The 14604-nt window shown below is 37.0% G+C and overlaps 3 protein-coding genes across 3 annotated transcripts; all 3 read left to right on the plus strand.

Moving 5' to 3' along the window:
* Nucleotides 1–589: 589 nt before the first annotated feature.
* On the plus strand, nt 590–1464 carry LOC133299489 (WUSCHEL-related homeobox 5-like). Its single transcript, XM_061498953.1, has 2 exons — nt 590–929; nt 1262–1464. The coding sequence occupies exons 1-2, from the start codon at nt 590–592 to the stop codon at nt 1462–1464; spliced, it is 543 nt and encodes a 180-aa protein (XP_061354937.1).
* A 3861-nt stretch (nt 1465–5325) lies between these two features.
* On the plus strand, nt 5326–10556 carry LOC133299492 (26S proteasome non-ATPase regulatory subunit 7 homolog A-like). The gene is made up of 11 exons (XM_061498955.1): nt 5326–5581; nt 5953–6045; nt 6140–6221; nt 6516–6612; nt 6931–7006; nt 7173–7231; nt 7393–7515; nt 7792–7849; nt 7936–8021; nt 8316–9791; nt 9986–10556. The coding sequence occupies exons 1-10, from the start codon at nt 5395–5397 to the stop codon at nt 8385–8387; spliced, it is 933 nt and encodes a 310-aa protein (XP_061354939.1). The 5' UTR covers nt 5326–5394; the 3' UTR covers nt 8388–9791; nt 9986–10556.
* Nucleotides 10557–10894: 338 nt separating this feature from the next.
* On the plus strand, nt 10895–11492 carry LOC133299491 (uncharacterized). The gene is made up of 2 exons (XM_061498954.1): nt 10895–10990; nt 11083–11492. The coding sequence occupies exons 1-2, from the start codon at nt 10972–10974 to the stop codon at nt 11430–11432; spliced, it is 369 nt and encodes a 122-aa protein (XP_061354938.1). The 5' UTR covers nt 10895–10971; the 3' UTR covers nt 11433–11492.
* Nucleotides 11493–14604: the final 3112 nt, after the last annotated feature.

Consider the following 14604-nt stretch of genomic DNA (forward strand, 5'->3'; position numbering starts at 1 on the left):
TACCTTTTTGGCCCTCAGCAAATTTCACGATGCCCATTTTAGTTCCTAGCAAATAAAAAGGCTATTTGTGGTTCCTAAGAAATTCAAAATGGATCCATTTAGTTGAAATCGTGGTTCATCGCAAATTCAAAAAAGACCCACATTAGTCCCTCAAAAGGACTAAAATGGATTCATTTTGAATTTATTAAAAACCTCGAATAGCCATTTTATTTGCTAAGGATTAAAGCGGACATCATGAAATTTGCTAGAACCGAAAATGGTATTTATTCTAAAATAAATAAGTTTGTGCAATATCCGCCTTTTTAAGTCCGAAGATCTAAATCAAACCCATCAACCAACATATATATACCTCAATCTCACATTCCCTAAATTCAAAGAAAGTGAATTATATTAATATTAAGCTGATCTGTGATGCACACAAAAGCAATTCAAAAAAGAAGAGGAAAAAGACAAAGCTTATGGCATTAGATTATTCAGTTAAGGTATTATAAATGCACACGGGCTCAGATCTTTATGGTTCAGAAGCTCAGAGCAAAAGTTTTAAGTTCAGAGAGGCACAGAATCATTGAGAGGAATCTAGAAGTGAAATATGGATGAGGGCATGTCAGGTTTTTGTATTAGAGCTGGAAGTGTTCGTAGTAATAGTGGGAGTACTGGCACTAAGTGTGGGCGTTGGAATCCCACTACTGAACAGGTTAAGCTTCTCACTGAACTCTTCAGTTCTGGACTCCGCACTCCAAGCACTGATCAGATTCAAAAGATCTCTACTCAGTTGAGTTTTTATGGTAAGATTGAGAGCAAGAATGTGTTCTATTGGTTTCAGAACCATAAGGCTAGGGAAAGACAGAAACGTCGCAAGGTCTCCTTTGATGATAAGGATGTAATTCGTAGAGAAAGCTCATTAATGTCCATGAATTCTTCTACACAAAGTAAGTACTATATCATAACTTCTAAGTACTAATAAAGGTCACTTTTCTTTTCTTTTCTTTTCTTTTTATATTATCTATCGGTTCATGGATTACTTGAGCAGTCTCGTTCGAGTCGGGTAAGATTATATAGGACTCTCCCTACCAAATTACAACAGAGCTGGATTCTTATGATTCAAATTCGAGATCACTAGTTAAACTGAAACAACTCCTTACTAATTGATCCGCGTGTTGGTTTTCCTTTTCTTTTCCAAACACCACCAAACATAACATAACTAGCTGAGATGGTATAATATATTTGACCCTTTATTTCTTCAATTTGTTTATTTTTGCAGATTTTGCTCAGCTTTATCCTGTTTCAGAGAACGACAGGGTGATTGAAACTCTTCAACTCTTCCCTTTGAACTCCTTTGGTGAATTAGAATCAAAGAATCTCAGGGTCCATGGAAATGAATGCAGGGATAATAGGATGTTTTCATATACTATGGTGGGACAAATGGATCACCCACCTCTAGATCTTCGCTTGAGTTTTTTGTAAACATGGGAATCTTTTGAGGTTATGTTCTTTTAATAAATACATTAATGTTGTTAGGTTTAGCATAAAAAAGAAAACATATTCACCTAGTGATCGCTGATAATTTTTGGTTCCCTCTAAATTATGTATCTGCATGCTCGTTCAATTTTTATTTTATTTTTTTCCCCTCTCTCTCTCTCTCTCTCTAGATCTCTGAGTATACTTTGTTGGATTTAGATATTTTGAATACTTGGGATTCTAATTCGCTTCCTCTCATGAGAGATGTCTTCTTGGAATGCATAAAGGATACCATAAATACTTTTACTATTCGATTACTAATGAGTCATGCCTCGGGTCTGCCCCCATCTTTGAATATAATGAACCATTTACCCGCATATATATATATATATATAAAATAAATGGAACAGTATCTAACCGAGTTGGGAATGTCATTCATCGTTATTCTCTAGGGGGTGTTTGGTTCAAGTTTCTGGAGAGGATTACCGATAATCCTTCTTTGGTAAATGTAATTACCATGTTTGGTAGAAGGAATAAATTACGATTCCCGGATATCCAAGGATTACCGGTAATTTGATTTATAAAGAAAAGTCACTATTCAGATTACCAAAAATAATATGGTAATTCGGAATACCAATCAGAATACCAAGTAAAGGGAAAGCACAATAATAAATTTTGAGACAAAAATACCTCAATACACATAAAAATCTAGACCCAATCTATCAATTACAAAAGTAAAAATAGTTTGGGGTTATTTTTGTAAAATAACCTCATATTCCAAGTCATATTTCGTTCTAAACCAAATATGGAATCAGTAATTTTTACCCAGTATTCCCGGTAATATTTTGGCGAACCAAACACATCTTTCGTAAGATTCCAAGTAAACTCAATTTCTACTGAATTCCCATTAATCATGATTCCCGGTCACCAAAAAATTTCTCCTGTACCAAACACATCCTAAATATTGTTTAAGAGAAGATAGACTAAGAAAATTTGTTAAGGTCAGTGGTAGTATATCACTCTGATTCGCATGCAAGGGAGCTAGCTAGTCACGTGCATGACCAACCAAATAATATAATTATAATAAAGGTCCTAGACCAAGAGTCACGCTCAACCTTGAAATGTAATTAAGGCAAATAAGGTTGTCGTTGATATACAATAATGAGCTTATCTATGTCATATATATGGCTAGATGGTGTAAAACGGGTTCGGTTCGGCTTGGCGGGACAACTTATCCCACTAGTTAAACGAGGCGGGGTGTACTGAGTTTTTCAACCCATCTCAAGAGTGGGGCAGATTCATTTTTTGATGAGTTGATGGCGGAAATAGGCGGGTCCAGGGGCGGAAATAGGCGGGTCCAGGGGCGGACCTGCACTTGTGTAACTGTGTGCAAGTGCAGACACAAATTTTTAGGAAAAAAAAAGTAAAGTACTTTTGGGTCCTCAACAAAAATCGCGAGACTCAATTTAGTCCCTTAAAAAAGTCGATATGTGGTCTCTTTGAATTCCAAAATAAACATAGTCAGTCGAAATTGTAAACTCTCTGAAATTCAAAGAAGATCCACTTTAGACCCTCAAAAGGACTAACATGAATTTTATAAGGACTATGAGTCAACTTTTTTTTCCCTAAGAAATTAAATTAGGCCCCGTAATATTTGTTGAGTATCCATAAAATACTTTACTCTAAAAATATCTCCAATGACAATGACAATACACATTATGTGCTCTCAATTTTAACTTTATACTCAAATAATTTAACAGTTTAATTGACTCTTGATTAATATTTTTTTATGTTAAGTTGAAGTTTTCTTTTCTTGTTTATTTTCTTTTATTTTTTGATACATTTAAAAAAATTTAAATTTTTTTTTTGGGAGGCCATCCCTAATTATGCACATAAATAAAATTTTTTGAGTTCGCCACTGGGCGGGTTGATGCGGGGGTCAATGTAAAATAGACTCGGGCTGGTGGGCCAACCTGCCCAGCCCGCCAAACGGGACGGAGCGAGCCGAGTTTTTCAATTCACTTTCAAAAGTAGAGCGGGATGGGCTGACTCATTTTTTGAGGTTGATGGCGGGACGGGGCGGGGTGCCCACTTTGCCACCTCTATATATGTGGCTAACATTTTTAAAATAATAATGGGCATTGAATATAACATTTTTAAAATAACAATTAAATTTTTTTTAATTTTTTTTTTGATAATTTTTTAATTTCTTGATATAAAATTTATATAAATAATGTATAATTTCTAATTAACAAAGGGTTTACGCACGAACAAGTTTTAATTGAGAACACGAACCGTGATGACTAAATTATAATAGATATTGGGTATTTTAATTTTTTTATTAAAAAATTACACATCAATATATTTTCTTAAATAATAAAAATTTATAAGAATGAGGTGAGAAATTAGGAATATTCAGAAATGGAAAGTATGCTTGATATCTTTTAACATATTCTTTAAAGGGATAGGTTATTGTGCCTACTCCCATTTTGCCTACTTTTACCTACCCCTCTCAACATCGTTGGATTACAATCTCATCTAACGGTTCAGATTCAAAAGTTAAATAAAACCCTTTTACTCTTTTTTTCTCTCTCTCTAACTCCACTCTTCTTCCCCCCTATCTCTCTGACTCCACCCTTATTCTCTCCCTTGCTTGCGATAAAGAAGACGTACTTGCAAATATCTCTTCCACTGAAAACCAGATACGTTGCTAAGAAACAAAATCGATGGTAGAATTCATGCCTTAACATCCACAGATTAAAAAAAAAAAAACCAAAATATTAAAAAGAACTACGATGCAAGGAAGAACAAATAATACGACATCATCTTTTTCTTTGTTAAAAAAACAGGAATGACATATATTATTAAAGATTCGAAAGCTGCAAACACCAAAGTATTTGTGCATAAACTCAAAATTGAGTATCCAATATTATCATCCTGGAAGAAAAGAAGAAGAAAATACAAATTTCTACAGTACTCTGCTTTGTTACCCTTAGAAGAAAATAAGCCATAATTTAGGGCGATGAATAATTAGGGTTGTTTGGGTTGAAACAAAGGTAAATAAAACCATATCGAATCGTTTAACACTACGTTTGTTAGATCACATTTGGAATGAGAGAGGGAGAGTCTATTTAATGGAAACAAAAAGCCCTTTCCCATCTCTGTTGGTTTAGGTTTCAGCGAGGCCCAGATTCTGCACAAAGATGGGATCAATCATCAGTCGTCGACAAGCAACACCGCCGTAAAAAGGCAACAAAATCAAAAATCCAAATATACAGAAACCACCCTAAGATGGGAAAAAGACAAAGTTATCAATTTCATTCTGAGACGGAACCCTAACATGCTCTGGCAAATTCTATCACTTTAATTTATATACTCCAATTAACTTGTTCTTTTCCAATTCAACCCTTCTCAGAATACAAGTGCATGGACAAAGGATGAAGAATATTTTCCTAATCGTAAAATGTAGACTTGGGCGTCTTCTTCATCGCACACAAGCGAGGAGAGAGAAAGGGTGGAGTTAGAGAGAGAGAAAGAGCAGAGTTAGAGAGAGAGAGAAAAAGAGTAAAAGGGTTTTATTTATTTTTTGAATCTGAACCGTTAGATGAGATTGTAATCCAACGATGTTGAGAGAAGTAGGTAAAGGTAGGCAAGATGGGAGTAGGCACAATATCCTATCCCTTCTTTAAAATAAGAATAAAAAAGCTGAAGACTGTAAATATGTCAGGCCCAATGTTATTTGGGCTAGAACAGTTGAACTAATTTGGGCCGTTGGAATAACATGATGGGTCCCGTGTCCAACACGAAAAGAAAAGAAAAGAAAAGAAAAAGAAAAATAAAGAAAGAAAAAGAAAAGGAAAAGCACGTTGTGACTTGTGAGGGAGAGAATTGAACTGAGAAAGAGGGAAATCTTCTGAATCCGAGTAACGAGTTGCAATGGATGTGATAAAGACACAGCAAATCTCATCTAGATCGATCGAAAAAGTGGTAGTTCACCCGTTGGTGTTGCTCAGTATCGTCGACAACTACAACAGAGTCGCCAAGGACACTCGCAAGCGCGTCGTCGGCGTCTTGCTCGGTTCCACTTTCAAGGGCACCGTCGATGTTACCAACAGCTACGCCGGTTTGGATCTATCTTTTTTTTCATTTATTCATTAAAATTTTTTTATTCTTATTTTCACTTAATGTCAAATGTTATGTTGTTAGAATTTGTGCCCTAAAGTTTTAATTAAAAGTGTGTGTGTTTGTTTAAATTCTTTTTTAATTGAACTTCTTATTGAATGAACTTGTTTGTTAGATAATGTTGAAGTTTCCCATGACACTAGTTGCTCCATTGGTATGTTTACTATGTTTGATATCCAATTGAATGGATAAGATAATTACTTCCAACATAAATCTTGGTCAAGTGATTCTCTGTGTGATTTTAAATATCAACAGCTATTAGGATTAGTGAATTGTATTTATTGTCTCACAAATTGATTATCTAATCAACAGTGCCCTTTGAAGAAGATGAGAAGGATCCTAGCATATGGTTTCTTGACCACAATTATCACGAATCAATGTTTTCCATGTTTAAGAGAATAAATGGTATGAGTTAGTAAATACTTCCCTTTACTGTATTATGCTTTCAATTGAAATATGATATAATCAAAAGTTTTTTTTTTTTTTTTTTTTTGAATAGCGAAGGAGCATGTCGTGGGGTGGTATAGCACTGGTCCAAAACTGCGCGAAAATGATCTCGACATTCATGGGTTATTTAATGAGTATGTTTATTGAGCTGAAATCCTGTGTTGAGTGATATTTTCAATACTGTGTTTATACTTCATTTGAGCATTAATATTTCCCAATTTTTTTTAAGAAAAGTATTGGCTTGGCAAATTGTTTACCCTTTTATTCTCATGAATACAATTGTCTTGATCTGATTGAAACTTTATACGACATACTCTATTTGTTGCTGTTATGCTCTTTGCCTCTTTCCTGGCTTATTTGTCTTCATCTTTGTTTTTGTGTCCCTAATTAATCTTTATCCAAATTGATCAAGCTTAAAACCATTGCAGTTATGTTCCAAATCCTGTTTTGGTTATAATTGATGTTGAACCTAAGGAGTTGGGAATTCCAACAAAAGCTTATTATGCCGTTGAAGAGGTTAAAGAGGTACTAAGTCCTTTATATGTTAGATAAAAGTTTCATACTTTTGTTATTGTTGATATTTATTTATTTTTATACCTTTATTCACATATTTATTTATTTATTTATTTATTTCTTCTTTCTTATTAATTGTTCTATTCCTTCAATCTTTTCTTGCTTTTCATCTGGGTTCATCAACTGCTGACCCAATTAGTTTGGGATAAAAGTGATTTTGATGTTTTTATAAGTAATTATGCTGTATATGATGGTGGAAGGAGAGCTGGTGTTTGTTTGTCACTTAATTGGTACGCATAGGAACTGACAGATAGTTTATTCTGAATATAGAATGCCACTCAAAAAAGCCAAAAGGTCTTTGTGCATGTGCCATCAGAGATTGCTGCTCATGAAGTTGAAGAAATAGGTATGCCATTGAATGTAAACCCGTTGTAATTGTTTTATGGTTCATTTTTAATTTATTTGTTTTTAAATTTTACAATACCAAAGTTTTTAATTTTATACACACAGTTGTCTAAACTAAGTCTAAGCAATTTCTCCTGTTGTTTTAAATTCTTCTTACCCTTATGTAGGAGTGGAACACTTGCTTAGAGATGTGAAGGATACAACCATTAGCACCCTTGCAACAGAGGTGTGTTTTTTAAAACTTATCCTTATCTATTAATTCCTTTCTCTTTGTTTTCTTTTTTCTTGATGCTCTTTTTTTTATGTTGTTTCCCGTGTAATACTTTGGTGGTTCTTTTTAGCAAAAGAATGAATGCTGAGTGCTAACAATGTAGTTTTTTAACATAGGTGAGTGCAAAACTCACAGCCTTGAAGGGTTTGGATGCTAGACTCAAAGAGATAAGGAGTTACCTTGACCTTGTTATTGATGGAAAGCTTCCCTTAAACCACGAGATCCTGTACCATCTGCAGGTTTGTTTCTCATATTTTTGCCTAGTAAATGCTGATCCTTTGGCTTTGTGATCAATTGGTTCATGAATCTAGATCAAAGTATTTTCTGCTGATCAACATCTCTTAAGTTAATTTAGAACCTGATTTTAACTACCCAACAAGTCAACCATGTGACATTAATGGCTGGAAGAAATACTTGCTTGGGAAATAGGAGTGGTTTATTTTATTTTATTTTATTTTTGCGCTTTTGCTCCATTATTGTTTTTCACCATTTCATTTCTTATTGCAATTTGTTAGGACGTGTTGAACCTGCTACCAAATCTCAATGTTGCTGATCTTGTCAAGGCTTTTGCAGGTTAAGATTTGTAATTTGTCTTTGTGAATATCATGTTTTTCTGTAATGTCCCTTCCAGATTGCTGATACCTGTCCTACATTCGCAGTGAAAACCAATGATATGATGCTGGTAATATACCTGTCGTCTCTCATTAGAAGTGTAATTGCACTCCACAACTTGATTAACAACAAGGTGAGATACACTATCCTGAATCTTGCTGCAAGTATTATTGATGTCTGCTGATTTTGGCTTTATATTTAGGGTTCATTATTATATTATGAAATAATTAACAACTTTGGCAAGTTTGGATAAAAACTCAAGTTAGTCCTCTGTTAAATGGATTCATATTTAGTAAGCTAGGCACTTGATACAGTCATCCCCTGCTACTGCTATCGTAAATGAGAACGCTTATAGAATGAAAACTGTTGTTAAATCATCACTGGTTTACTGGGATTCATGTTTTTTAATATTGAAATATAATTTCAGATGCTCAACAAAGAACATGAAAGGGCAGAAGACTCGAAATCTGAAGTCTGCGTAAGCTTACAGGTGTCGTGATGATTGGAGCTCTAAAGGCAATGTTATTGAATACATAGACCAAGATTATTACACCTTCATCAGTTTCGTCGATATTCTTTCGCATTTCTACTAGGGTTAGAGAAACACATCTAACATGGCACAATGATCCTTTTACATTTTTTTTGTGCTTTATTAATGCACTTTACCCTTCAATCCTTTTGCACCTTTTTCCCCTACCGACGGTTAATAGTGACCGATAGCCTAGCCATGGCTATCAGTAATCAACCATTGAAATTGATCACTCCCTGCCATTAAACTCGGCTTGGTTATTGATCTGGTTGAAGTACTAGGTCACCAGTTCAAACAGTGGATCACTGGTTCAACCGCATGACCCCGTAAGTATATATAAATCTACAATTTATATTAAAAAAACATAAATATACTTAAATACTTGTAAAAAAAATATATCAATTTCAAATATTTTAATATGAAAATAATAAATTATTGTCCAACAAAAGATCAATCAAACATATAATATTTGTGATACTAGTGTTTCAAGTTCATTAAACGACATTTTTAATTATAAATTAAATCAAAATTTCTTGCATATTGCATAATCAAGATAATATTAGTGTTGTAGATACATAATCTATGTAAGTTAATAAGTAACAAATCACTCAAATATTTCAAAAGAAAACAAACTATTTGTGTTTGCGAATAAAAAAAAAGACATTAATTTATGAAAATCAATTAGTTTTTTTTTTTATAGACTGGGCCGGGTCATCGGGTCGTACTGGGTCACACCGGTTCTGTAATATGGTCAGTCCAATATGAAAATCGGATCGATTACATGATCAGTTTTTGGGTTGACTAGTCCGATTTTTATAACATTGCTCCCTGTTACTTGGCGATTGTATTCATTAACAAAAATGTTTTGATCTACCAAACACGAGAATATCATTCTTGGGGCTTTTTGACCCTTATGCCCCTTAATTAATAATTAATTACCAAATTGCCCCCCATTCAAAACTATTTCGAAAATTTACCCTTCCCAACAAACATAACACCAATCTGCCCCTGTTTGACCGTTGACCACGAAGCCTACCCGGGTACACCATTACCTACCCGGGTAAATTTTGAAACTTTTTATCTACCCGAGTATGTAGGGGTGTACCCGGGTAGAGTTCTTGAATCTGGGAAAATGTTTGAATTATTTACCCGGGTACGGAGCAGTGTACCCGGGTAAACATCGACGGTAGGGTTTTAAAATGCCCCAGCAGCCCCATTTCGAAAACCCACAAAAGGGGTACCCGAGTAGAGCTGCTGGAGGAGTGTCATCTTGAGCGATTTCAGGCATAATCTTGCACTAATTCGTCTTGTTTGTGATCATCATTCGCGGACCTTGCAACCTCTCTGCCTTCTACCGATTGAAATCGATCAAAGGTGAATTTTTTTTTCAGTTTTTTCAATTATGTTATGATTTCTGTTCTGATTCATTGTATTTTCGTTTATATCATTTGATTCTGTCCGAATTATTTTATCAATTTGTCTAACCCTAACCCTAACCCTGAATCTAACCCTAACCCTAACCCTAACCCTAACATGTATCTAATTTCTGATTTTGGTTATTTTTTCAGTTTAATAGTGTGACACAATGACCTCTCGACGCGTTTCAAAGCTGCCAGTGACCCATTCCGAGAGAAGAACCAAGAGTCGTCACGATGGGTCGTCATCCTCTCAGCCCCAGGCTGCTTCGAGTCAGGCTCCGGACTTGACGTTCGGATATTTGTTTGAGGATGACATTCCTTCACACGAGAAGTTCGTGAAGTTTTTCATGACCCGGAAGATCTGCGAACCGAAATCACTGGATTCGGCATTCTTCAACCTAGAGCGTTTTGACATCGTGCCGCTTCTTGAGCAGACACATTTACTTCACCTGGCGGAGATGCGGTGCCCATACTCGGAGGTTATGGTAAGAGCCTTCTACCAGAACCTTGGCTACTCGCAAGGCGAGCTGACTTCCCGTGTCTGCGGGATTGATATCATCATGACTGCTCCTATCTGGACGGAGCTACTGGGGTTCGATTTTGATGGTGTCACAGGAGCAGCACTATATGATGGAGACAGCCATCATATATTTGGTGATTATAACCGGGAGACCATTGTTACAGAGACTAGGAGGGCAGACGCTGAGCCCGGTCATTTTGCTCATTATCCTGTTAGCAACTTGTCAGTTTCTGCTCGCATTCTTCATTATGTGGTGACACATATTATTTTCCAGCGCCCGCATAATCACTCAAAGGTGCTGGAAGGGGACTTTGTCATCCTGTGGGCCCTCCTTCACAGTCAGCAGGTGAACTGGAGGCATTACATATGCATACTGATGTGGAAGGCAGCCAAGTCAAAGAAGGCTGAATTGCCTTTTGCATTTCTGGTGCAGAAGATTCTGCATAGATTTGGAGTGCCTATGGCAACAGAGACCTTGAAGACCGCCAGAGGCTGGAATGCTATATTTGGTGAGAGGCTCCTGAAGCAGTGTGGGATCCTACCGAACAGAGCGGGTATCTGGACGTGGAAGAAGGCACCAGAACCACCTGAGATCCCATTCCACCACGATGCTGAGATGGAGGATGCACCTGCAGGTGATGTGTTGGTCTTTATGAGTTTATGCAATTTTGTGTTGTTTAATTTTTAATGTGGTATTGAAGTTTGTTTTTCATGGTTTATGATGTAGGCCTTGATGATGATGACGATGATGATGGCGTTGCTGAGGTTGATGTCAGACCGACACGTCCCACCCGCAGTCGGCGACCACCAGCTCCTCCTGAGGGTGGATGGACACTTGATCATGTCATGGCATCCTTATATGATCTGACTACTGACTTTAGAGGATATAGACAGAGCACGAGCAAGTGGCGAAACCAGATGGACACAAGGGTTGCACGGTTGGACACAAGGGTTTCACGCTTGGAGGGTTTAATTGGCGAGGGTGCCCATACTCAGGAGGAGGAGGAGGAGGATGATGACAATGGGGATGACACACAATCGGATGAAGAGAATGGGGAGGACACGGCATCGGATTAGTGTGTCCATAGGGTTTCATATCATTGATTTAGTTTGATGTAATGTAGTCATTTTGGTACATTTAGGAACTTTACCTACATTGCATGGATGTTTTTGTACTGGATATTCAAAATTTGAATGAATGAAATTTTCGTTTTGCGCACGTTCAGACTTGTTGGTTCTATGCATTAGTATGGGACCTTGCATTAATATTGTCATAATTAATTTGGAAATCAATTCAACCCAAAGTACTTTAATATTCATGTTCAACTTTGATTGGCGCACATCTTGATTACTGCATCCTATTTCTACGAAATCAATCCACCCCCAAGTCATACCGTATGTAGGTATTGCACAACAATTACCAAAATGCAACAAAAATTGCCAAAACAGCATCTGCAACAGCATCTGCAACTGGTCTACCCGGGTACCACGAATAGTCTACCCGGGTAGTATGTACTCGGGTATATCATTACGAGTTACCCGGGTAGACCAGTTGCAGATGCAGCAGCAGGTGCTGTTCAATCCATTTTGTTAGCATCTTGGTAATTGATGTGTAATACAATAACCTTAACTGACTCGGGGAAGGGGTAAATGGGTATGGTAGACATTCGGATTGCACAATACGGAACGAGTGACTCGCTAAACTTAACGGATACATTTCAACAATACATTTCAACAACACAAGAATACAGTTCAACAATACATTTCAACAACACAATACATAACTAATACAAGATAAAGTTTAGGGTACAAGGAAACAAAACAATACGTAAAGTGATTGTCATTACAAAACAAAGTACTACACAAAAACAATACGTAATCATGCTTGTCTTAGTCTCAATGGACATGTACGAATGTTATGTCCAACTTGCTTGCAATGCTTACATCTGCTCTGACTGCTAGAGGGTTGAGACTCAACCCAATCCATCTCATTCTGAATCCTTGAAGACTTTGGTCTTCCTTTTGAGCATCCGGAATTACAGTAGGCCCAACAACGGATGGAATCAACAATTCATTGCCAATAGGAAACCAGTGTGCAGCATATACTTTAGCAATGGTTGGAATTTATCTTTGAACATGTGTACCCTGCAAAAAACCATGACATATGCATTAGTTAGTGAATTTCATCAACGTTTTCTTCAAATGGTTGAAAATGTGAGTAATTATACCGTACATTACCCATCAACGTTTTCTTCAATTCCACATTCCTAAAACGGGTATTGAAGTTGCTTCCGATGTGACGTAGACAAAATACATGATAAGCATATGGAGGCTGCCAGTCTTTCACCGCCCTTATGAATGATCGGATATTAGACAAATACCATGCCTATGTGTGACATGAAAACGTAAAATAAGATGGACCAAAAAACCTCTCATTGAAAATATTTAATGGAGGAACAACAGCAAAGGCAATAGGGAGCAGAAATCCATCTCCATCCTGAGATGTTGCAACAATACATTTCAACTTTACAGCAATGAGTTGTCAATTTGAATTAAGGCTTGCAGTGTTTGAATGCTTCAATGCATTGGTGAAATGTCCAAAAAACCCTTTGAAATACATGTCTGTATTCCGTCATATACTTTAGCCAATTTGGCAAGAATGCGTACGATTTCTCCCAGTCACCAAACAACTTAACGATGGCCTTCATTTTTGCCTTCCAGGCCTTCCTGTACGTTATGTTGTATCCATATGTTCCCTGTATCCTCTCCTGTATCAGAGCTGGTCTTGTGGATGGATCTTCCTTTAACATATCTGGAAAAAAAAAATTAACTTTACCATATTCTCAATTAATCTGAATCATTAAATAAACAGTAGAATACATACTCATTATAGCCGCACAAATGACATTTGAATCCAACTGTCTATGATCCTGTGCTAGGCCTTGATTTAGGCATGTGTGACCTTGACCCCATTTACGGACCACCCAGTTAGCTCCCTTCTTCGGCTTAATTGCCCTCATATACCAGGGACAACCGTCAGCATGGTTTTTACACTTCATAACAAATCTTGACTCGTCGCTTTTTTCAACTATGGCTGTCCTGCGCCCCTTCATACAATGTATCTTCACAGCATGTTGCAATTCTGGTTTGGACCCAAATTCTTGTTGCACAAATAACGGATCTCCTAACTTCCAACCTCCGTGCAAGTCATCATCGCCATATAGGATCTCCAACTCGTCATTAGGGTGCGCCCAGTTAATGAATGAATAATGTTGGCTTTCATTCCAGAATGGCTCCTCAGACCCTGCATCTAAAGATCATGTCAAATTTAATAACTTACCACAAATAATAAATTGTCTAAAGCAAATATTCAAATTTAATAACTTACCACTACTGACTGGGTCGACATGAAGTGGTGACAAGGCTGGGGTACCGAGACTTACGGCGCTCATGTCAGCCTCAAAATTACCGTCCACGTCAGTGTCTGACGAATCACCTTCTGGAATAGCACTTTCAGGTTCTCCCTCATCTTCGCTGTCCACATAGTCCTCGTCTTCATCCTCTTCATCCTCATCCCATGCTACCTGAGGAGGTGCAGAAGATCGTACAACTGTATCTTCTTGACCGGTACAGTGTGCAGTAGTGGTTGTATGCACCGGTAAAGATGAAGATTGTCCAACATCAACTTCAACATATATCTCAATATATTTTAATACTTTCCATTCAACAAACGCATCTGTTACGAACTCCACATCTTCATCATCATTTATATCGTTTCCAATGTAGTATATTGTATCCATATCCACTACAGTCTCTAACCTGGCTATCATGCGGTGGATGGAATGTATGCCTTCTGACCCCATTTTTTGAAGAATTCTCTCCTTCAGTTCATTGCATGTAGTGCCCACTTTGATTTTCATCGTTTTTGTTTTTCCTTCAAATCGGACACCGTTCGGACCTTCAAAATGCCTCCCATTGTAGTAAACAACTATAGGAACCATGTTTGGACTTGAACTCATCTTTCACACAAAAATTGGATTTTTTAGCACAAAATGGGAGTGTGGAGATGTAATCTCAATGTCCCCCCAAGATTCAGCTTTCTGAAATGATGAGATGAAATATGTGTGATGTTTCGGATTAGAGAGGGTAAGAGAGAAAGATTTGGGGTTTCAAAAACCCTATACCTCGCAACAATGGCCGAAACCCATACATATTGGGGTTTCTGGACGCGATTTACCCGGGTACACTG

The sequence above is a fragment of the Gastrolobium bilobum genome, unplaced genomic scaffold, assembly GCF_033153095.1.
Source record: "Gastrolobium bilobum isolate Gb01-03AN ecotype WA unplaced genomic scaffold, APGP_CSIRO_Gbil_v1 utg72805, whole genome shotgun sequence".
Classification (NCBI taxonomy): Eukaryota; Viridiplantae; Streptophyta; class Magnoliopsida; order Fabales; family Fabaceae; genus Gastrolobium; species Gastrolobium bilobum.

What these genes read in the sequence shown, in the direction of transcription:
- LOC133299492 (XM_061498955.1), top strand. Translation starts at nt 5,395, where the DNA reads ATGGATGTGATAAAGACACAGCAAATCTCATCTAGATCGATCGAAAAA. An exon ending in AGATCCTGTACCATCTGCAG is followed by an intron (nt 7,516 to 7,791) that starts GTTTGTTTCTCA and finishes GCAATTTGTTAG; the next exon opens with GACGTGTTGAACCTGCTACC. An exon ending in TCTTGTCAAGGCTTTTGCAG is followed by an intron (nt 7,850 to 7,935) that starts GTTAAGATTTGT and finishes CTACATTCGCAG; the next exon opens with TGAAAACCAATGATATGATG.
- LOC133299489 (XM_061498953.1), top strand. Translation starts at nt 590, where the DNA reads ATGGATGAGGGCATGTCAGGTTTTTGTATTAGAGCTGGAAGTGTTCGT. An exon ending in CATGAATTCTTCTACACAAA is followed by an intron (nt 930 to 1,261) that starts GTAAGTACTATA and finishes TTATTTTTGCAG; the next exon opens with ATTTTGCTCAGCTTTATCCT.